Here is a 24,210-nt window from a genome sequence, read left to right on the forward strand (position 1 = left end):
TTGGCACAGGATATATGTTACCGGCTCAGTAAACTGGATGGGATGTATTGGTATTCAAGCTTTTCCTCCATTGTGTGTTTACGTGTGAGTGTTAGTTTGTGTTTGTGAGTGTGTTAGGGTTACTCTGCCTACTGAAGCGTCAAATTTACTACCGGAAATCAATCAATTTCACCTTCAAAATAATACAAAAGCCAGAACAGAACCCATAGCACAGGAATGCGTTTGTTCTGGGGGTGTTTTATTTTGAAAAGCGCGCACAGAAGCCCGATCGTGTGCGCTCCCTTGACAGGAGTGTGAGTAGCTCCCTCTCCTCTCCTCCTCCGGCTCACTCAGTCCGTGGCGGTGTGTGTGGATGTGCTGCGCGCTCCGCCGTGTCTCCGTGGCGCAGGACAGGACGGTCGCCACGCCTTCAGGGACGCACTCTGTCTCCGGCGTCAGCTCTGCGCGTGTGTCCGCTGCTCAGCCGGTGGGGAAACCCGGGAACCTGTCCGGAGCGAGGACCATTCAACAACCGGACCTTGCGCCTGTGGAGCCCGGCTGGTTCCAGCTGAACAGGCTCGCGTGTGAACGTTCATTTGAATTCTTTTTTTTTTGTTGGAAATATCCGGAGCGGCTCTTCTGATTGATTTGTCCCCGGATCCAGGTCGGAGGATCGAAGATGGGGATTAAAGTGTAGTGCTGGTGAGTAGCGCGTAAAAGCGGCGTCACCCCAAATCTGTACTATATTAGAATATTGAGATTGCGCTCACGCCCACAGTCACTAGCTGCGTGCCCGTGTGTGTGTGTGATTGCGTGCGTGTGCGTGCGTGTGAGTGTGTGTGTGTGTGTGTGTTCCCCCTCACACGTTCTACGTACTGTGCCTAGAACCCTGTGTCGTCACAGTAGTAACTTTTACTAGCGCCAGTGACGACATCATAATGTGTGTGTTAGGTGTTACAGATGGTGCAGCTCCACAGGGAGAGAGAGAGAGAGAGAGAGAGAGCATCCCGGTGTGTGTCCGTGAGTCAGCGGCGTGCAGGTCGCTTTAAAGGGCGCGTGAGAGGAACCAGCTCGACACAGGAGCCCGGACTCACTGCGTCTTCTGCCCCTGACACGTTCACAGCACAGGGGGACCCAAACAGAGACAGCAGCACGTCTCACGTTCTGCTGTCACGGACCTGGTCACGGACCTGGTTTGGGGCTGGAAGCTTCATCCCAGTCTGTGTTATCATTAACGCGGGGAGCAGAGCCTCAGACGCTGCCTGGCTCGTTATCAAGCTCACATCTCTGCAGCATGTTGCCTCACACACACAGGGCAGAACGAACAGGTGTGGCACTGTTGACAATGTACTCTATGTTTTGCTTGGAATGAGAAAAATCTGCATCATCCACTGCATGCATCCAAGAGGCGGTGAGTGCAGCCCTTTCCCCCGCCCCCCCAAGGGCGACGTAGCATGCTTGCACAGCTCACCAATACAAACCAGAAAGGATTTGTTATCTGTCTCTTGCAGCAGGTGCATAGAAGTATCAGAAACCAGTTGTGTGGGGGAGACATATTCTTGCTGCAGGTTGTTGTAATGACCAGTTAAGGCACCTTATCTCCAGCCCTCTCCACCCCATCAACCAGCATCACCCTCCAGTGGTGAAGCACCAGAGTGGGGGGGCATCACGTTTCATGACTGTGCTCCCTCAGCGTGGAGCCCAGATTCGTTTTTTCTTTACTCCCCCCCTCCCCTCCCTCTGTTTAGGAGGCAGCCCTGGGAAATGTGTATTTGCTCACTCTCACCTTCACTGGCAGTGTGTGCTCCTGTGTGCCCAGAGGGGTGAAACACAAACATCATTTGTTCTGTGTCATGCCTGCTGTGTTTGAGGTTCCTCTGTAAAATGACAAAAAAAACGCTGTAAATCAATTCTTTTGATTCTTTCCAGTTTTGCCTGTCACCAAATCAGGATGAAAAAAGTGAATTGTTGTGAACCTGTGTCATCATTAGCACCTTTTGACTTCAGCCTCCAGTGGTCAAGACCCTGTGCATCCTCCGGGTTCTCCTCTGAAGTTGAGCTTGTCGGTGCGGAGCCAGTGAAACCTGGCTGTCCTGTGGTGATATAATGGTTTTGAATTGAAATGACAGCTTTGTGGAGCAGCGCAGTCGGTACAGGTTGAACTGACATGAGTCACAGGAGCAGGGATCTGTCAGAAGCGTCTGGTAACAAGTCTGCAGGTACAGACTGAGGCCGCGGCACACGTTCCCTCCAATTCAGGCCGAGTCTGCAGAGAATAACAGGTGTGCTGTTAATGAGGGCATCGTTCGGTTTGATGTGAGACTGAGAGGCATGTGTGTGTGTGTGTGTGTGTGTGTGTGTGTGTGCAGTGTGTGTGCAGTGTGTGTGTGTATGTGTGTGTGTGGAGAGATAGACAGTGAGAGAGAGGGCAGGGTCTGTCTGGCACAGGTCAACACAGAGGTAAACACTAACTTTATGGCTCTGTGCATGTGCAAAGGGGTGTGTGTCTGATTGTGTGTGTGTTTTAAGTGTGTGTGTGCATGTGCGTTCGCAGGAATCATGGATCACATGCTACTCTATTCTACAGACATGATAGAAATCCACTATTGCCTTGTGGCGCAGCAGTCACGACTACAATCCACAACATCCCACTGGTAAACACAACGAGCACAATGAATTCCAGTTTAAACAGATTAGTTTTTATTGAATGATCCATTCCTGTCCGTACTGGAATAGACTTGAGACTCATCCCCCGGCTTCCTTTGTTGGTTGGATGAATGGACGATCAGTTGGCGGAGAATGAAATTGTTTTGTTTCCTCTTTTTTGCAGAAGCTGTAACATTTGTCAATTCAGAGAAAGCCTCTTAAGGAAATTACATAACAATAAAATGAGTCAAATTAGTAGTAGAAAAAATGGACGACTGTACAAAGGAAAACTTCTCATTTTCTATTTTAGTCACACATTCATTTAGTTGGGAATTTCCCCATTACCATTGCCACAAAAAATCTCCACCTCTATCACTAGATAGTGAAATAGATTTTTTATCTCATCATGGCTCCTCAGCTCAGTAGGGCCTTGATTTTAAAAAGGGCCGAACATTGTGATGGCATGACATGTCTTTTGGCTAAAGTGATGATGAGAGTGATCTCGCTGCCGGGCCGGGGCGGACGTGGTTTACAAGTGGAAGTGCTCGGTCACAGCCGGCTGCTCTGTCTTTGCAGCAAAAGTCGGAGAAAGAAAGTGAGAGTGAGAGGGGGGGGGGTGAAACAAGGAATTCTGATGGAATAGAAGAGGGAAAAGGGGGAGTCACAGTGGGGACGCAACAGGCATCTAATTACCTCCCAACAGGAGCTTTGACTCCATGGGAACCTTGTGCACTCTCCAGAGCCGGTCTGAGCTGCCTCCACATGGCCTGCATGCTGTCATATGGGCAACTATTGACAGTCTGTGAGTATGGATTGGCCACGTGCAAAAAATAATGGAATATGATTAGATCCCTGGTGTGTTCAATAAACCACTGGAGTAAACATATAGATTATATACCATCAGGCTCCATGTAATTAAATTAACCTTATGAGGTGAACAGCATGTTTTCTGAGAAACATATTAGTTTTTTCAGGCCGCAGAGCTTCAGCACACCTGAGTAATGATGTGACAGATGTGTCTCCAGCTCCAAACAATCCATACTGAGCTGAGCTATTGAAGGAATTTCATGAGGAACAGCCTTGTGGTATTTGGTCCTGATATTAAACCTCAAGATGTTGTTTGGTATTGAACTACTTGCGTCTGAACAGGGGAAAGTATTGAGTTCTTGCTCCGATTCACACTCGTCAGTCATTGATCGTTTCTGATTTAAATCTGAATTCAAATTAGCTGCTCGAGTTCAGACAAGATTTAGCCGTTCAGACGTTTGTCATCTTTTGTTAAACAAAAACACTGTCTCGACTGCCATCTGGTGGTTCGCTGCAGTATAGGTCATAAATCCCTCCTCCTCCATGTTAGTGGCTGGAACATGGACCAAGCGTCAAAAATACATGTAGAGGGTTTCCGTTAATAATGGTAGTTTTTATCATGTTTCTGACAAGTTTGGTAGTAATGAGTTATTCGATGCTATAAAAAACGGGGAGAGACATCATGATTGACAGCTGAGACTGACACATGATTGGTGGATTGGGTGTATCAGCGCTGCCTCGACTCCATTCCCTGATCCCCACTGCACAGAGTCTGGCTCCAAATGTGTAAGATGGCAGAGTTCGTATATGAGATATTTCTATTTCATTTCTGGATAGTGGGAGGAAGTGGAGACACGTGGTCCATCTTTATATAGAGTCTATGCTCATTACAAACACAAGTCCTCATATTGAAAGTGAGAACACACCCTGAGTCTGTTTCATAGCATCTGAATTTACCATGTAACATATCGTGTTATGTAATGTTAATCATGAAAAATTAGATTTATAGATTTGAAATCTCTGTGTGTTCAAATATCAACATGGGAACCACTAGCTGCAGGCTAATGCAAACGTTCTCTGACCTGTGTCTGTCTCTGATCATATCAAACTACATAAGACATAAGTGGGGAACAGAGCAGATCATGCAGTCCCCCTCAACTCATTAGTACTTTGACATCATACATCAGCAGGGACACGGTGTGTGGCCTTTGACCGCGCTGGTTGTAATGAGCAGATCGATGTACTTCAACAGGACAGGAGACAGCCCTGATGAAATTAGGAACATCTGGTTATTAGATTTGCATCTTTTACCTTCTCGCTCATTAGATAGTGGTGGGTATTGTGCAGGTTTAACTGAGAGGAAGACAATGCATTATTTCATTCAGCCTTCTCGTATCAATCACTCCGCTCTGTTGTTATTTTCCATATTCTTCCATTCCCTTGCTTGAGCATGGTAATTCCTCATAAGTGACACTTGAGATAAAATGATGCGTGCTTAGGACGAGACAAAAACCTCTCGTGTCCGATTCTCTTCCGCCGAGTGTTGCATCAAGAGTCGGTTATAAACTGGAAAATGATAAATAACACATGACTTGTTTTTTAAAGCATTATAACCATTGTGAATGACAGATTTAGGGCGCTCAAGGCTCAGACGCGCTACATGCTCACTAAGAGCCAATCCCTGCTCAGCTCCCATCATCTCCAAGCAACATGTTAGATTGCCCAGACCCATCGCATGGCGGAGACCTTCAGTTCATTTTAGTGCAACATTTTCCTCCCGGTCGAACTCTGGGAAATAGATTCAGAAGTGTATTTTACACACACACACACACACGTGGAGTGGTTTGAAAGTGGAGACAGTGGGTTAGGCCAGTCAACCTTCAGAGTTGGCCTCTAAAGCAGAGACGTTCTCTCAGGCTGACGGTTTTGTGTAACGCTGATCTTTCTTCCATCTAAATGTAAATTTTCCGCAAGGTAATAGTCTGATGTGAGGGATTAAATGCGTGCACCCTCTCTCGTGTAACATTACAATTTTTTGTCAAGATGCAAGGAACTGGCTGAGAGGCTAAAGTCCAGCCGCACCTCTTGAAGAACAGTAGGACAGATGGTTGTTTTCATTGTGAAGGAATGACTTCATTTGGACTGGCATACGCCCTGACTTCCTCAGCCCCCCTTTTTTTTTTTTTCAAGCACATTCACAAACCCATGCTTGCGCACAGCTGTGTCCAAACTCGCTCAGGAATGAGGACGTCTACACACGTGCACAGGGGGGGTTCATGGAGGAGGATTCCCACTGAGCATTACGTTGGGACTGATGGAGCTGGTGCGTGCCGAACAGGTGCCAGGATGTCGGCGTGACCCTGCTCAGACAGTATAAAAGGGATTAAGGGAGTGTGTCCCTGTTGAGGCCAGCGTGTGACTCCCAGCCTCCTGTCAGGCTCGTACCACAGAGCGAGGCTGGGGAATGGGTGGGGGGCCGGAATGCCTCGACTGTAACTCAATCCTGTGTTTGGCTGTTGTGTGGGTGCAAGTGTGTGTGCATGTGTTTTTTTCAAGACACAATGAACCCATTTGTTTTCATCCCCACTGCTCTCCAAAAACACACACACCATTAACCAACAATAGTACGCTGGTTTGATTTTGTCGTGAAGTGTGTGTGTGGTGACATATGTGTGGTATTTTGCGCTCTCTCTGTTGTCAGCGGTGCCAAGCAGTCACCGTGCAGCTAAGCAGCCAGATCGGCTTGGCCCCCCTGTACCTCGGCATTCAGTCTGGGCGCCAGTACACTTTTGGGCTCCTGTAGAGACTGGGGATGATGGTAGGGGCAGAGGGCCAAAACGCCTCCCATGCCAGCAGCTCCCGTTGGGACAGCAGCCTGCTGCAGGGCCATCTGTGCCGGCGTCCTGACTGGGCTCATTGGAAAAGTAGGGCGTCGATGGGACATAACGGAGGAGGAGGGAGGAATTGAGGGGACATGTGGAAGGGGAAGGGGAGTGTGAGGCTGGATGACAAAGAGGTGTTTACTTTCTTTCAAGCCCATGCCATCATGAGAATACTTCATTGTTTCTGTGGTTGCATCATTTCAGCTTTCAAAGAATGCTGTGGAAAAATTCAGGCCATAGCTGCAATACTCTGAGGCACGCAAAACAGTGTCAGGACCAAAAATACACAAGGATCTGCTTTTTTAGAGCACAGCCCCAAAATAGATGAAGAGTTGGAATTGTGAGGCGTTGAAGGAGCGAACATGTGGGTCCTAAATTAGACAGGAAGTGTTAGAGTATGTAAATTAGTTAGCAAGGTTGGGAGCTGGGGAGTGTGCACAGAAAAAGAGGAGTTTAGTGAGTGTGGCATTCAGAGAGCTTAGACTGCCTTCACACCGCCCTGGGGGTGAGTATCACCTGCTCATCCTCCTCCACAGTACCACCTTTCTTTCTTTCTATCTTTGCCATCTTATTCTTATATTCATCATCACACCCCCAAGCAAGGCAGGGGATGCAGCTTTTTACCTCTTTGTCTTTTTATCTCCTTTTAACTGATCTTTTAAACCAGGAAGCAACTAAAAAAACAAATCAAAATGTTGCCGCGATACCCACGCTGGATATTTGCTGTGGTCACTTGCAATGAGGTGTTGCTCCTCGAAGAACAGCTTCACATCACATCTTGAAGTTGTTCTACACCGATACAGCACATCAGTTCTGTAAAAACAAATCTATTAAATTAAATAAAAAGAAATATAACCACATTTAAATTCACTACATCCTGATTTTTACTTGGATCTGCTCCATATTGCACGCATGCATAAATGTCAGTGAAAAAAGCCCTAAGGACAATGAAAGATAGGAACAGATACATCACAATAAATCAAATCGTTTTATATTGTGACATTTCCTGGGGAGCAATAGGGCAACAGGTTACAAGCCTCCACTCTATATATTTGATCTTTTCACCCAACAGCACACCTGATTAAGCTTGACATAAGAATAACAATCCCCTTCTCCGCTGGATAAGGTCTGCTGGTGCAGGAATGGATTGAATTGGCCTTTGTGTGTCAGCTTTGTGCTCAAGGACATGAAAACAACTTTGAAAACGACTGTGTGGGACTTTCTTTCAAGCTTGAGGGAGAATGCTGCTGTGCAAAGATAAAAAAAAAGAAGAAGCTGTCTATAGGTTGGTTCTATGTATTTCAGGTAGAGTTTGGGTTTTTGAAAGAAATTAATTTTTCTACACCATCAGTATTTCAAACTTCTTTAACAGAAATTCAGCATATAAACTGAGAAACCATATCCTATATTTGTCCCCTTGAAAGACTATTAGTGCCATGAAATGCATGTGGATCTGCTATATAAAGAGGTAGGCATTATTCGGGGGATGATGATGATGAATAGACATGGCCAGCGGTGTACGTGAATCTAAGCTAACTGTGAAGGTTTTAATGGATCTTTTAAAGTCTTTTTCTTGAGGACCTTCTTTGGAAATGTCTCGAGAGTGATAATGGACGATGCCAGTGCAACAATGCAGCAGAATTTATAAGTCGTGTCCTGCCTCCTGTCGGCTCTACCCAGACCCCAGCTCTCTCCCGAATGCTCCTGTTGTTGTGAAAGCATCTGACCCGGACAATCTCCTGTTGCATTCTTCATATGTGAAAGTCCTGAAAAGGTCCACAACTGATTTTCTTGGTATTTTCTGGTGTTCATGTCGGAATACGACTGTAGTCTTGAAACAACCTCGACCCTAGAGTGACTTTGGAGGCCAACAAAGCTGGTACTGTGCATCCGCCCCTACCCAGGACCAGTAACACCTTTGACCCTTGACTTAGGTCAGACAGTGGTTTGATTTGTTGTGAGAAAGCCTCTTCAGTCTTAATGGATAGCTGTCTCTAATGCTGATTGTCCTCATCCGTCAACTCAGTGGCAGAACTGCTTTGTCTGCAGCTGGGTCACCACTCTCCTCAAAACACACACACACACACCCACACACACCCACACACCCACACACAGGTAGATGTGAGTCATTTTTGTGGTGAAACAGGTTACACTGGAATGGCTGTAGAAAACCGAGCGGGGAAGCTACTTGACAGCTTCAAGCTGCTCAGTTGTGTCAGAAATGCCATTGTTGCTTCAACACACACACCACACAGACACACATGCAAGCACACAGGCCGACAGCTGAGCAGTCAAGGGTGTTGATAAAGATTGTATGTCTCTCAACAGTGCCATTCTGTTAATCATCGCAGAACAAAGCAGGCGGATCCCCCGATGGCAACGATAACAGCCTGACAGAATTACAAGACAACACACACATACACACACACACACAACTACTCATGCTGCAAGGTCCATGAACAATGACACTCCCCCAGCTGTCTAGACGGAGTGCAGGGCTGCCGTTGGCTGACTGCTGGGGATCTCAGAGGGGATTAGAGCACACACCACTACACTCACCTGTTCTCAGCTGCTTGATTCTCGATGTGTGTTTTCACGCAGCGTTGATGCAACTTGCCAGGCACATGGGGAGCTGGGTGTACCGTGAGGTGTGGAAACAAGATACACAGAGTAGAGCTGTGGATGACTTGTTGGTCAAACTGCAGGAGAAAATGTGGTATCAGTTATATAGTTGTAAAATAATACAAAATAATAAACATTCACAGCCTTCTAACATCACAATTTCCACTTAAGAGCGAAATGATCAAATCTTCTCCCCAAAGGAAACTTGTAATCCATAAGCAATAACACTAACAGCTATTATCAATTCACCTCACTCAGTGGTTTTGCTCATGCAAACATTAGTTGGTCTGGTGTGATCAATACCTCGATGGTGGCTACTATTAGCTTAATGTTATCGTTGACGTTATTGGGTCAGTTTGCTGACTTTCCTTAAAGAGCCTGATCAATATGGTTTTTGGGGGCTGACCACACTGTCTTTGTTCTGTGTCTGCTGAGATTTGCGTACTACAGTCAGCGTGCTAACAAATTATTGGCTGCATGTGGACGTTTGCATAGGGGTCCTTGCGTACTCTAGCGGACACAGGTGGATGACGACATTTACACTAACCCTTCAGAAATTTCTGATACCGATATAGTGACCAATATATATATTAAAAAAGAAAATATTGCAATAATTCCTTAGTTCTCATTATCAAACCCTCATAAATCATATGTAAATAAGGGTCGATATTTTACAGTTTAAGAATATATATAAAGAAACACAAATATGACCAGATATATAGAACTTAAGAAAATCTTTTCTGCATTGTTTATTCTGTAAAGTAAAAGTCTTCATACCAGCAAATATAAACCTGGGTACTTATATGTCTGTGAAATGCTCATATGAGAAATTGATCAGGCTCTATTTCCTTTTGCCACTGTTACAGTTTAACATTTCAGTGGTTTTATCTCATTGCTAAAGCACCGTGTGTTTTATCTGCTTTTAGTCCCATTCCACTCTTTCTCTCCCTATGACTATAATGCGATGTGTCATGTCAAGTTGGAGTTATTCACACGTTTCTAACTTGTAAACACCGGTTCACCTGAAGTCATCACAATGAGACTGGGAAATATTCAATATGTCCAACTTGGCTTTTACTAATACAGAAACAAATATAGATCGGGCCTCACATCAGCCAAAGACTTGTTCACTGTGACTGATGTGATACACGTACACAGCGGCCTAATTCAATGTACACATTTGTGGAGGAGTTACCTGAGTGACCCCCTGTTTGCAGACTGTGCAACATTGACTGGCAGAGACGCAAAACCATAATGAAATGATTTATCAGAGCCTGAGAAACGCTGATGGGAGGGGAGGAGAGGAGAGGAGAGCTGCAGGGGAAGCAACAGAGCAATAAGGAGAGTGAAGATTATCACAAGCGATACAGGAAATCATTGACAGTGTGAGCACGTAGAATAAAACTCCCAGTCACTCCCGCACATATATGAATAACACAGAGAAGGAGGAGTGTGTGTGTGTGAGTGTATGCAGGAGATGACTTGCAGATAAACTCCTGGATTCATTCACACTGTCTCTTTGAGCTGAGCAGACTTTGCCGTCCTGACAGTCCGAACATAAAATGAAATTCCTTCCAGTTACCACAAAGCTTGTGAAGGTTTTTCCATTTCTCTCTTTATCAGTTCTCTCTGTGGCAAGGACACCCCAGGCTTCCCCCCCTCATGGAACCTAATCTAGACTGAGACAATGGGAGGAAAACAGCTGAAACGAAACGTTAAGGACATTTTACAGCTGCGCGTTGAACTGTGGTGGAAATTATTTTTCATCTGAGGCTCTTTGGTTTTGTCTTACACTGCAAAATAGACCATGTACAGTGGTCGATGCATGCATGAGGATGGCATATAGCAATTCAATTGTATTGGATTTGGCTGCAACGCCGTTTACTCCTGAAACTCCAAAAGTGTTCTGTGGACTCAAACACTTCGCCCACCACCTCCATGGTTATAGCTCTGAGGAACGGACAAGAAGATGTCGGCCCCTGTTAAGCACAACATACACTGTGAGAGACCTGGCCATGGCTGTCAGTGTACTGTAAGCCGGAAGGAAGGCAGTAAAATGCCTCACAGAAAGACAGACTGCCCATCCCCCCCCCTCCCCCCCAGCCTTTTGTGTGCCTGTCTGCATGCGTCCGTTTCTAGGTGTGTACAAGTGCAAGAATAAGAGCTCGTGTGTGGGGGAACAAAGGGAAACTGAACCTCTCACACAGGAAACTTGAGACATGAGCTGCTCTTCTGCATGCCAGTGTGTGCTTGACCTTTCACCCCAGGGACACTGTTCCATCGAGGTGGCTCATAGGCAGGTGTGTGTGTGTGTGTGTGTGTGTGTGTGTGTGTGTGTGTGTGTGTGTGTGTGTGTGTGGGATCAGCAGAGAATGAAATGATTGCAGCAAACCCGGTTTCCTCCTTGATAATAGCTAATGTGGTCATTTCAGCACTGCGGTTCATAAATTCTCTTTTAACTGTCACCGCAAGTGGCATCATTATCTGCACATGGGAGGTTGTGTTTCTCATCTGCGTGTGTTTGTTGTCATTCAGAAAGATTATGTAAAAAATAACACACAGATTACCAACAAACTTAGTGGAATAATGCAGAATGAGTTTCTTCAACATTGCAAGATGGGCCTTTTTTTATTTTCACTGATTTGCCAGGGAATAGTTCATGGATCTTGATGAATATATCAGACATATTTAGGGGACTGCTACCTATGAGTGTGTGCAATATGATGCAGCTTGATTGAATTTAAGGGGAGCTTTGGGCTTTGGCAGAGCTCTTAACTAAGAGGCATTCTAGTTTTTGCAGTGTAACAATCTGTTGAGGTAATTCTAGTGAAACCCAGAGCAAAGGAAAGGCTTCTCTTTCACCTCTCCTCTCTGTTTCTGCTGTCTTTCTGTTCATCATCATCATCAGTGTGTATATTCGTGTGAGTGCACATTGTGGCCGAGCCCTGCCTGTCATCTGAGCTACAAACGACAGGAAGAATACTCGCGCGTTTACGTTACATAAAACTTCCTGGGTGTTGCTGAAGGTCTCGCGGTCAGCATGTGGGGTTTGCTGTCCTTCTCGTGACCCCTGCAGGCAGAGAGGCTTTGTGCCGCTGAACTCGCCCGAGGGCAGCCAGAGACCGCAGTCGTCCTCGGAGATGATGATGACTGATTTAGGTAGTCACCAGGTTTAGTCAGCGAGCGCGGGAGCACAGCAGACTTAACGTCAAATTCAGATATAAGAGACCAAAACGCACAAAATGTCATTCTGCTCGACCAATATATCCACTGTCTCTACATTTCCATGTGAAACTTGTAAATGTAGGAGGGGGCTGTGTGATTTATCGGCTGGCATCAAGGAGATGATGAGTGATGGGGATAATTGTACCCTGAGGATAACGGTACTCGTTTCCGTAGTATGCCCACTCTAGCGTACGCAGTAAGTGCTCCTCTCCACTACAGCTGCAGTGTTGGTCCATTGAGGGAAGGAACATGTTGAATTTTTAAAATGTGCAACCCGAAGCATTCTTAAAGGGAAAGACAAACGGCACCCGGCAAAGATAGAGGCCACGCGATCGCTTTCGGGCTGCACCAGTGTCTCCACGGCGACTGAGTGACCCACATTTACATTCTCTCCTCTGTCTTGTCGAGATGTGGGAGACGGGGGCAGCTGTTTGAGGGTGTTTTTGTGTCCCTTGACGACGACAGCGGGTCATCTGCTGCAGAGGATGAGTGTGTTGCTCTGAAGACAGAGGAGATATTACTCCAGGATAGTGAACAGAAGATTAGAAAAAAGAGGGACAGAAGTTGGAGTACAAGCCAATTTAATCAAATTTTGCATTGCACCAAATCACAACATAAATGATCTCAAGACACTTTACACAGAACCAGACTCAGTGTGGGCGTCCATTGGCGTCTAGATGGGGGGAGAGGAGAAATATGGGGAGAGAGAGAGAGAGAGAGAGAGAGAGAGAGAGAGAGAGAGAGAGAGAGAGAGAGAGAGAGAGAGAGAGAGAGAGAGAGAGAGAGAGAGAGAGAGAGAGAGAGAAGACCAGGCACAGGTGTGTGACTGTGAAAGTTCCTGCAGAGACGGGGAGGGAGGGGAGGATGTGTTAGTTAGTTATTTAGTTATCACATCCACCATGAAGGTTAACTGCTTTATGGGTCAGGAAAGAATCCATCAAATTTTGGTGAGGATCCAATTTAGGTGAATTTTTTCCACTTTCTCTCACATTGCAAGGTTTTTTTTTTATGGCTAACAAAATCTAACTGCACACACTCAATTTTATATTCTGCTTCACGTAAGCTGCATCACTGTGCAACATAATTTAAGATTGTACCAGTCATCTTTCCTTATACAAAATCCTGGTGCTGAGTACCACACATTTTACATTTTAACATGCTGTACAGATACAAAATATTAATTGCATAAAATATAATATTAAATCTGACTGATTACTGCAAAACTACCACTTCACTATTACCACCAATCGCAAGAAATGGATTAGTTGTGCCAGAGACATGCACGATATGATATGCACAATATGCATTGGTTTATTCCCTGTCAGCGAGTAAGATGAACTACCACCACAAAATGTACTTGAGTTTCTATTTCTTAAAACTCAATCTCATACCTCTTCCTCATTCTGTCAATAAACTGCTGATGTTTCGTTCTGTCTATTTGTGTTTCAGACAGGAATGCCCCAGACTGTGTGCTCAGGCATCATGTTCACCACTCCCAGTGGCTTCAGCCCTCATCTGGCCTGTGCTGAGCCTGGGGAGGAGGAGGAGGAGGAGGCCCCACAGGAGGGCCCGGAGCCCGGGGCTTGCCTGGTCGACGGGCCCCCGATCACCTCTGCCTCTCTGGACACCCTGATCCAGAATCTGGTGCCCACTGCCGATTACTACCCAGAGGTAAACAGAACTGTAGCACAGTCCATCAGAAATTTTATTTCAGTATATAAAGGTAATGACAGTCCTGCCAATTACATTATTATCCCCATGTCTCTGTTTAAAGTCCACTTCTGCTCCCTGTAATTACTGTAAGCAGCAGTGTTTTTTATTATGTAGTGACAGTGTCTGAGTGAATGTCTCCCTCTGTCCTTTGACAGAAAGTCTATGTGTTTACCTTCTTGCTGAGCGCTCGTCTGTTCATCCCTCCTCCGGAGCTACTGGCCAAGGTGTGTGAGCTGTGCATCAAACAGCAGCGGCTGGATCAGAGCCCGCTCGATACGGTCAGCACTGCACCACACACCAATGCATAACACCTGTGTGCACATGCATGAGCTGATAAACAGAAACACATGCAGGAGCAGAGAAAGCACGCAGACATACCTACTTCCTCATGTAAACATAACCACCAATTTTTGGCCAAATTGCTGACTTCAGGATAATGTTTTGATTTGCTGATAAAGTCATAAATCCAGACTGTGGTAAAACTCTTTCACTTCGTCAACAACAGGCAAAAGTGAGGAAGTTTGGCCCGAAGATCTTGCAGCTGCTGACAGAGTGGACAGAGACGTTCCCGACCGACTTCCGGGACGAGAAGATGGTCGGACTCCTGAAAGACTTCATCCACAGGATAGCTCCGTGTGATGAGGTACAGTGATGACATGTGTGGATGTAGCCTGTATCAGTTTCAGTTTGATCAGTCATCTTCACTAAAGACAGGAATACTTTTACAGTTTGGAAGGATCCTAGATCTTCAAAAAGAGAAAAATAAGAAACACCTCTGCTGCTCATAACAAGATAATAATTTGTGATTTTGAGCCACATTACCGCTGTGGCAATAACAGCTTTTCAAAACTGTAGCTGCAGTTTGAAATGCTCTGATGGGGAACAAAATTTAATTATCATCACTACCGCTGTGGTGGAAGGAGTCAGAGTGTCAGTGTCGGGTGAGCAGCCGCAGCTCCGCGTTACACAATCTTACAACACAGGAGAGGAGAGAGAGGAAGGAAGGATGTTAGAGGAGTGGATCTATCTGCAGCCTCGGGGGGGAACATAGAGGGAGGGAGATGGATGGAGAAAATGGGGGGATGGGAAACAGGGACATGAAGGTGGAGGAGGGTGATGGAGTCAGGGAGGAGGACGAGAAGAAAAAAAAGGAGGGAGGGGAAGAGAGGACAGAAGGAAGGGAAGGGCAGGTGGTGATGAATGTGCTGCTATGTCTACGGCGTGGGGTGTGTGTGCATACATGTGGCTCATTTGTGCGACAGGCTGACCTGTAACAGCCTCGGTGACCAGTCGTCTGCAGGGAGGGCCACGGAAACACACATTCCTGGACACAGAGCACATCGCAGCTGCTTAGTGAAAACCTCGATGAAATGTGTTTTAATTCCACTGAAAGATTACATTGTGCTCTGGATTGTTGAGCTCGTTAAATCCTCTCAGAAATGCGTCGCCTTTGTGCTAAAAAGTAAAGCTGTTATTTCTAAATTGTAATGGAGGAGCGGAGGTTGAAGGTTTTCGTCAACCAGCCACACAGCGATACGGTTAATGAGGTACAAATTTACACATATAAAGAGTAAATAAATTCACTGTGAATTATTAATTCCCAGTAGCTCACAAGTACTCCGACAGAGTGGATGATGCCGATTTAAAGGATGATACAGTTAAATTCATCTGGAAATGAATCTAAACAAATATGTGGAGGTAAACTGGTTAAGGCAAAACCAAAAAGTCCCTTTTCCACTGGTCAAGAAATCCAGTAACACCCAATAACATCTGGCTTTTGTCAGCAATGGGAGTAGATACAATCATCATTCACTCCCGGGTCACATGACTCTGCAGTAGATACAGGTTTTTGTTGGCTCCCGCTCTGATCAGTGTGTGTAAATGTTAATGTTTGTGTGCTTATTGTTGTTTACATCTTGGGAACGTGCAATAGCGATTTGGACACTCCCTTACTGGCAATCTAAAACCCTTTTAGAAAGGTCAGTGATGTGGGTTGGTTTTAGACTGCTGAATATCATTTACCAAAAAACACTTATTATTGACCAACTCTAAACTATGAATGGAGAGCACAAATATGAGTCACAACCTGGAAACCCAGAGATTCTTTTGATTCATGCCTATTATTGATCTATGAAGCATTAATAAATTATTCAGGAAGTTGGTTATTGACAGCACCTCCCCTCTCCTCTCCGCCCTCCCCTCTCCTCCCTCTCCTCTCCTCTCCTCTCCTCTCCTCTCCTCTCGTCTGCAGGCGTACTGGAAAACCCTGAACCAGGTGCTGCAGAAGCTGAGCCAGAGGCTGGCCCGGATGAGCCAGGGAGAGGAGAGCATTGTCAAGGTCTCCCTCAACGCCTCCTCCATCTCTGACAAGCTGGTGGCCTTCAAGACCAAGCCTCCACCCATCCAGAAGGACATGCTCTCCATCTGCAACGACCCGTACACGCTGGCACAGCAGCTCACCCACGTGGAGCTGGTGAGGAGAGGAGAGGGGGGAGGTTGGCAAGGGGTCATGACAGGGGATGGACACGGAGAGGAGAGGGTGTTTGATTGGGAGGGGTCTATGAATGGTGAAGCACGTGTGGAGATTAACTCTGTGTCGAGGACATAAACACAGGATAAAAGACAATGAGAGGAGGAGATGGAGGGAATAGAAACGGATATGAGCGTGTTGGAGAATGAGTCTGAAAGAACAAAGGGAAGGCGGTGGGAGGTACAGTTGCGAAGTGAAACTGGCAGACACACTTAACACTGTGATCCTGTACTTGCATTTTTGAAGATGGCTGCAGATAATTGGTCTTCACCCAATTTAACCGAGACAAGAACAAAGGGAATAATGCAATGAAACATACATGAACAAAGGGATCTCTGCAGTGTCCCTCACATTGCATGCATGGTGCCTTCAGTCTATTCATGTGTGTCTTGATGTGAGCACGTGTATGTGAGGGTGGTAGTGTTTCTGTGTGTGTGTGTGTGTGTGTGTGTGTGTGCCTGACTAAGCTTGTTCCCTGACTGAGCGGTGACATCACCCCAGAAGTCAGTGATGTGCCTGGGGCTTCAAACAAAGGGGATAAAACCAGTGTGGATATATGTGACCTGACAGCTTCACACTCTGTCACACACACACACACACACACACACACACACACACACACACAGAGACAAAGAGAGAGAAAGACAGACAGACACATACAGTGCACATACAGTATATTGCACTTTAATTAATGCATTGTAGGTTTCCGCAACATACTAATTCTGATAAAAAAGATTTAGATAATCTGTTATTAGATAATAATATTGGAATATTGAGATTGTGCTCACCACCACATCCACGGGGTGCGTGCTTGCTTGCATGTGTGTGTGTGTGTGCTTGCATGTGTCACGTGTTTAGAAGAAGGGTCATTTGGATTTTTGATTTGCAAATGTATGTAACTATATAGTTTTAGTCTTCTTTTAATAGAAGTGAATATTGTCTCAAGTGTCACTTTGAGGAAATATGATTCCAATGAGTCACGTCGATGAGTCATTACTTCCCTTTATTGATTGCCTTCCATTACTGAAATGAAAGAGTTATTAATGGTGCTCCCCCCGTCTGTGTGTGTGGTGTGTGTGTGTGCTTGTGTGTCTGTGTGTATGTTTTCCAGGAACATTTGAGTCATATTGGACCAGAGGAGTTTGTCCAAGCCTTTGTTCAGAAGGACCCACTAGATGTAACAAAGGTATACCTTTCATTTCTCTAAATAACCATTTAGTTTATGTCATTATTATTTTCGATGGAAAATCTTACATATAAATTCTGAAACTATTTTTCTGTAATGTTTTGCCATATCAGTAGAAACCCACAGTCTGTCCTCTGTCCAAAACACTGCACGTTCTTTTTTCATATTTTCATTTTTGTTTTGTTGGGGAATCTTTGAAGAATAATATGTCACAGTAAAAGAAACTGTTCCTGGTGTAAAAAGCCTTTTATGTTTGCTTCTCAAGGGGCTAAACAGAGGTCAGATAGTCAAAAGGTCGCAAACAGCACATTGTAACATCACAAGCTGTGACAAGCACAGGAACGAGTTCTTCATCTGCCCTCAGCAAAACTGCTCAATGCTTTCAGTCTCTGTTCCTCCACTGTTGCTCGTCCACTGTTATTTTTCCTTCATATTCAGTTCTTGTCTCTTTCACTCATCTTCTCTCCATCCTTCTCTTCCCCTGTGGGTTTTTTTCACCTGCTCTCCATCGATTGTGTTATTTCCGCTCCCAGTTTGCTGCCTCTGTCATTTACGCTGGCATAGAGGGGGGTCATCTTGTAGATGGAAAGCTAATTAGTATCAGAGGCATTCCCTGTGGCAATGCCTCCTTTACTCATTGTGTGTGTGTGTGTGTGTGTGTGTGTGTGTTTGTGTGTATCATCAGCAGCCGTGCTTCAGTGACCAGAAGAAGAAAACCTCCAACCTGGAGGCTTATGTCCGGTGGTTCAACAGACTGTGTTACCTGGTAGCTACTGAGATCTGCATGGTGAGTGAAAAATGCAGATATACCAGCTACACTTTATTCATTCTGTCATTAAACGTCAGAGGAAAATTCACAAAAATATTCTCCTCTTTTCAAAATGTTAGGAGTGTAAAAAGGCTCCAAAACATGAATCACAAAATAGGATTCATCAAAGGATGAAACACACTTCAATCATGCAGTAAACATGTAAATTAAACAATATACATATTTTATATGTCTATTCTTTGAGCTTGTGGATTTTTATTTCATAAACAAACAACTGAAAACACTGAAATTCAGGTTTTAAATAAATAAATCCTGGAATCATTTCATACTGTCGTAGAATTTCATTCTACAAAATGGAATGGCAGTGCATACCACCAAGGTAAATTAGGATCCATGAATTATTCCCTGGGAATTTAGTGAAAATGTTAAAAAATAAAAGCCCCATTTTGCAATGTTAAAGAAAGTGTTTGAAAAATTCCTGGATCCACTCTTTTTTCCAGATCTGCCCCAAACTTAAATGGATTCTTCCATAGCCCATTCCCCACCCTTACACCAACAATTCAATCAGTGGAGTAGTTTTTGCATAATCCTGCTGAGAAACAGCAGTGGAAACATGAACTCCTTGGACTAATGAGAAACAGCTAGTTGTATTGGAGCACCACTGCCCACTAATGGTATCGTTCTGTTACTACACTCTCACTGAGCAGGCTTGTTTAATGATATGTGTCTGTATCGATGAGAAAATCAGTAAAAACAGTGAGTTAAACAAACGTCTCCACCTTTTTGCAGCCGGCGAAGAAAAAGCAAAGAGCCCAAGTGATCGAGTTCTTCATCGATGTTGCCAGGGAGTGTTTCAACATTGGAAACTTCAACTCCCTCATGGCCATCATCTGTGAGTCTAGTTTTGCCATAGCTGAGAGTATTTTCTCTGAGATTTCTCCTGCCCGACGTGGGACTAATAGTTGAAATTCATTCCCTCCTGTAGCCGGTATGAACATGAGTCCTGTGTCACGGCTGAAGAAGACTTGGGGCAAAGCCAAAACTGCCAAGTTCTTCATTCTGGAGGTAAGCACAATGCAGCCGTTCACTGAGCGAGAGGCACATGACAGGTGAGAACTTGTAGCTGACATTGTTTTGCTTGTTTCCATTTGCTTTGACAGCATCAGATGGATCCTACAGGAAATTTTTACAACTACAGGACGGCCTTGAGGGGGGCTGCCCATCGCTCTCGGACTGCCAACAGCAACAGAGAAAGGGTAAAGGCTTTACAACATGTCACTCTGAAAGCATGCTGGCATTGATTTTGTGTTTTTATTTCCACCTTCATGCCAATATCTCTATATCTGTCTGTCCATGTTTCCTCCTCAGATTGTAATTCCCTTCTTCAGTCTGCTGATCAAAGATATTTACTTCCTGAATGAAGGATGTGCCAATCGGCTGCCCAATGGCCACGTCAACTTTGAGGTAGGCTGTCGCTTTTCTCCTGAAGCCTGTTGCATTTTACCTTCCTGCAAACGTGCAAATGTGCTTAGTGTAATTTTGTGTCTTAGAAATTTGTGGAGCTGGCACGTCAGGTTGGGGAATTCATGACATGGAAACAGGTGGAGTGTCCATTCGAGGAGGACCGGGCCATCCTGCACTACCTCCACACCGCTCCAATCTTCAGCGAGGACGGTGAGAACCCGCCTTGCTGTTTTAAGAACATTTCGGAACAAGCTTATTATCCAAGTGTTTTCGTAACAGAGTGTGAATGATCTAACATGGTTTTTTTCCTATCTTTGTTGAAGAGCGTGGTGAGCAGGATTTTTTGATTTTATATTCTGATGTTGTGATGCTCTGACTCAAAACATCTGCTTAGACCTGCTCTGCTTCTGCTCAAACTGCGTACTTGCACTCAGATGTTATTTTTTTGCTTCGACAGATTTCCTGCACTCCAGCTTATTATTGGTTGGGGAATTTTTAACACCCAAAAATCCAAGCGTAGAAGAATAAATCAGAGAGCAGTCATTTCATGTGAGCGCGAGGAGAATAGCTGAAGCTGGAGCCCAGGAAATCCATCCAAGCAACAAAATATCTGAGTGCAACCACACAGCTGGAGCACAAGCAGAGCAAATCTAAGCACAAGCAGAGGCTATTTTAGTGCGAGCGCAGGGTTTTGGGTAAAAGCATCAGGAAATCTGAACATCAAATCAATAAGTCCTGCTCTCTAACTGAAAGGACACGCTGTTGAATAAAGACAAGAAAAAAAACCATAATCAGTCTCTTCTCATTCCTCCCCAGGTCTCTACCTTGCGTCCTATGAGAGCGAGAGTCCAGAGAACCAGGTAGAGAAGGACAGGTGGAAAGCACTCAGGTAAGACTCACAATGAAAGATGCTCTCAAATGTTAAAAAAGACGCTCTGTCCCTCATCAGCATCTGTTTCCTCCCCTCAGGTCTAACGTTCTGGGAAAGACATGAGGCGCTGGTGGCAGCTAAACCCCTCCCACCAGCGAGGGAGCGTGTGTTCTCACTGCACTAAAATGAACTGTGAAGGAACCAAGCTGGTACTTAGGTGATTTTCTATGAAGAAGCTATGACAAAAAAAGAAGCCCGATGAACCGGATTCATCAAGGAGACTGTACAAATAAAAGAATAATAATAAACAAGCCAGGAAAAAAAGTGAATTGAAAGTGTTAAGCTAAAAGTGAAATGCCTTCGGAGCATATCAGTGATGAGGTACAGTTATGTAGGAGAGCGAATACAGCTTCTCCTCCCCCCCATCCCCTCCATGTGTGTTTACTCTGTGAAGATATGTTTACTACTATAGAGAGAACAGTTACAGGGAAAACCACTTTATAAAATGAAATTCCTACTGATGCTTTAGTTGTTTTTGTATTTGCTCCTCTCCCTGTTTCTCTTCCCCTTTGGTCCAACGCAGCGTCCAGATATTTAATTTAAATTAGTTTTTTTCCTCAACTTGTAATGTACTGTAATCAAACTTACCATGATGTGAAGGGCGCTGGCTAGCCTGTATCAGATTTTATAGGTCTATTGAAGGAACGACGACCGTGTCTATCTGAGACAACAGAAGATGACACGCTACAAGCATTTTACCAGTTCATCTCGTGTAGTGTTTGCATGAGAGAAACCTGTTTATTGGTCATCTCCTCCTGTCATTTTATTTATTATATCTTATTTTTGGGAAAGTGTTGAACAGGGGGAGTGGAATATGAACTGTTAAGTGTTTACTCCTTTTAAATGAATTGTGCCATTAATGCAAGAAACCCACAGTATCGCTTCTGGCCGGTCACAGCAGGAGGTGTAGATCGTGTACAGGTGACAAGTGAACCCATCATCTTTCTGCTCTTCAGGAAGTTTTCTCTCTGACTGACGTTCAGTTGTCTGATATATTTATGGAGATTTCTGTGCTGACAGATGTATAGTTTTTATCGTATCTTTCCTTTACTGAATATGAAGTCCGATGGCATGCTACACGACGAGGCGATTTAAAGGGGCATTAAGTGTATCCACCTTGTAATGTTTAACACAACCTATGTAGTGACGATGCATTGCTGCATTCTGTAGAAGGACTATGATGAGATTTTTCTCTGTGTGAAAATGTAAAAAGAGGGAAACTTGTGCCATATGAGTCCCTGGTTGTCTTGATAATTCAGGTTCCTCTGACTTGAAATGTGTTTGTTTATTGTTTTGTGGGATTGTTGCTGAGCTTTTTTTTATTTTGGTGGTTCTGTTGTGATTTGGGAAACATTTTTGAGGGTGTGGGGTGGGAGGACATAAGTAAAGGGAGCGGGGACTGTATTATTACATAAGCTTTTTTAAAAAAGTCTTATTCAGTTTGCTCTAATTGATTGATGTCAGTGTTTTCTCTTAAGAAGCACCTTTCCCTCTCGATAACAGACTGTCTGTAATTCTCCCTCCTCGTGTGTCACCAACAAACTGGCTTTTCTTGTAACATGTTCCCCGGACGAGTGAAGACTAACGAGAGCCAGAGATGTGATGTTAAACCTGCAAATCGAGGTGATGACATGTTTAAATAAAACATTGCCTGCAGTTGAACATGTGTTGTTGTTTTTTTTTACATCAGCTCTGTTGTTTTTTGTTCATTGGTTTGATTAATTTTGTACTCTTATGACTTCAAGGTTTCTCAATACACACATTCAGGGTTTTCAAAATAATGCACTAGCCATAACAGGTTATTGATTTAAAACCATTTTATCTCATTTGGATGTGGATATTTCCTGACTATTTGATTGGATTGAAAAAAGCATAAATGTTAGTACATACAGTTGAATGAATAAGTGCATTATCTGCATAACTTGAAACAGAGTCACCAAGGTTTAAATCATTCAGGCAGTCAGCACAGCCCAATGCAACCCCATGTTAAACATTACTGTAACTAGAACGACACTGGGTTGAGCACATACCTCTGGTTCCCACCATCTCCACTCGATTAAGCTGCACTAAATTTCACATAGTCATAGAAATAAGTTGCCTAAAAAGGATTTAAACATTTTATTTAAATAACTTGTTGATTATTTTTCTAAAGACGGGTCATATATGTATTGTTTCAGCTCTTATTTTGAAAAGCATACACATTAAGATGAAGCCAAATACTGAATAAGATCTTTTTTAAATATATAATCTTTAGGTGCAGGAGAAGTAGTGAGTTTGTACAGTTTATTTATTGTTCATTTTTACATACCAGCAACACTAGAAAGTCCACACTTGATTTGATTCCTGGCAGAACAACTGTCAGTGAGCGAATCAATAGAAAGGCTCGTGTTTCTCTGGAGGTTGAGCTCAGTAAGTCTCAGTCTTTAAGTTCCTCTCCACCTGAACCGAATGTGATCTGGGCCAGTTTGGTGTACGTCTCAAAATGCCTGGAGCCGAGGTACGTGCCGAAGAAGACCTGCAGCACCAGCACCGCCCTCATCCTCCTCAGGATCGGCCGGGACAGGTCCACCCAGTACCGGAACATATTGCCCTTCTCCGGCATGGGCGCCGTGTTGTACCTGGTGGCGAGGCCGATGTTGACGGGTAAGGCCAGGAGGATGGGGTACACGCCGGCACCGACCAGGCCGACCAGGGCGCCCCGGATCAGGGCGCAGCTGGGGCAGTTGAGGTCGCCGGACAGGAGGGGGCCGGACACCGCCGCGTTGTACAGGGCCACCGTTGTCATGAAGGGCAGCACCGCCATCGGCAGGCTGGAGGTGACCGCCGCCTGTGTGACGTTCAGGGCTCTGCGGTAAAAGCTGTTGGAGACCAGCCCTGCGAGCGCCCCGTTCCCCCCCAGGTACAGGGGTCCGTACAGGAACAGTTTCTTGTCGGAGTCCGGCAGCCTCTCGAAATTCTTCGCCAGCATCTCAGCGACCACTGATCGGCTGCGCGTGTTTCCCGCCACGCTCACCTGCTGCGTGTTTTCCGACATCTTCACACTTTTCAAACTGATAATGTCCAGAGTTCAGAAGCTGGAGATCCTGGTTTACAGCTCGAATCCCGCTGTTATCACATTGAGGTAAGGTTGTGCTCCGGATGAAGACAGGGCGCAGACATGTCTAATCTTACCCATAATTCATAGCGCTATCTGAGGTTTTGCTGCCCTGAGTCAAGACTTTCAGGCAAGAATGAACATTTTTACACCTCTTTTTTAATACAGTCTTAACTTATTTGAAAATGGTGGAGTCTGATTTGGCAGAACGTGGAATCCAAGTCGTGTTGTTTTTTAAATGAGCTGCATGAATACACGTACTTCACTTTGACTTGACCTGAAAGACTAAACTCAGGACAAACAAACTTCATTGCTTTTCTATACAGTCTATGCTTCAAAGGCTGAACCTAGTGGGCGGAGCC

General features: G+C 44.8%; 2 protein-coding genes across 3 annotated transcripts; one reads left to right on the top strand and one right to left on the bottom strand.

Annotated features, from left to right (window-relative positions):
- The first annotated feature begins 307 nt into the window (after positions 1-307).
- On the top strand, positions 308-22,416 carry LOC118111975 (ras-GEF domain-containing family member 1C-like). Of its 2 annotated transcripts, none has more exons than XM_047340489.1 (14): positions 308-681; positions 13,611-13,832; positions 14,030-14,152; positions 14,380-14,517; positions 16,126-16,347; positions 17,516-17,590; positions 18,276-18,377; positions 19,149-19,251; positions 19,345-19,424; positions 19,520-19,615; positions 19,728-19,823; positions 19,910-20,033; positions 20,640-20,712; positions 20,793-22,416. In XM_047340489.1, the coding sequence occupies exons 2-14, from the start codon at positions 13,617-13,619 to the stop codon at positions 20,815-20,817; spliced, it is 1,473 nt and encodes a 490-aa protein (XP_047196445.1). In that variant the 5' UTR covers positions 308-681; positions 13,611-13,616; the 3' UTR covers positions 20,818-22,416. The 2 variants fall into 2 exon arrangements, with proteins under 2 accessions (XP_047196445.1, XP_047196446.1); XM_047340490.1 differs by having other exon boundaries at positions 18,279-18,377.
- Positions 22,417-22,556: 140 nt separating this feature from the next.
- tmem126a (transmembrane protein 126A) lies at positions 22,557-24,170 on the bottom strand. The gene has a single exon (XM_035160872.2). The coding sequence runs from the start codon at positions 23,786-23,788 to the stop codon at positions 23,171-23,173; it is 618 nt and encodes a 205-aa protein (XP_035016763.1). The 5' UTR covers positions 23,789-24,170; the 3' UTR covers positions 22,557-23,170.
- Positions 24,171-24,210: the final 40 nt, after the last annotated feature.

Source organism: Hippoglossus stenolepis, chromosome 7 (genome assembly GCF_022539355.2).
Source record: "Hippoglossus stenolepis isolate QCI-W04-F060 chromosome 7, HSTE1.2, whole genome shotgun sequence".
NCBI classification, from domain to species: domain Eukaryota; kingdom Metazoa; phylum Chordata; class Actinopteri; order Pleuronectiformes; family Pleuronectidae; genus Hippoglossus; species Hippoglossus stenolepis.

Excerpts from the sequence above, each read along its gene's own strand:
- LOC118111975 (XM_047340489.1), top strand. The coding sequence starts at position 13,617 with ATGCCCCAGACTGTGTGCTCAGGCATCATGTTCACCACTCCCAGTGGC. Across the intron at positions 19,616-19,727 it reads CCAACAGCAACAGAGAAAGG|ATTGTAATTCCCTTCTTCAG; the intron begins GTAAAGGCTTTA and ends TTTCCTCCTCAG. Across the intron at positions 19,824-19,909 it reads ATGGCCACGTCAACTTTGAG|AAATTTGTGGAGCTGGCACG; the intron begins GTAGGCTGTCGC and ends TTTGTGTCTTAG.
- tmem126a (XM_035160872.2), bottom strand. The coding sequence starts at position 23,788 with ATGTCGGAAAACACGCAGCAGGTGAGCGTGGCGGGAAACACGCGCAGC.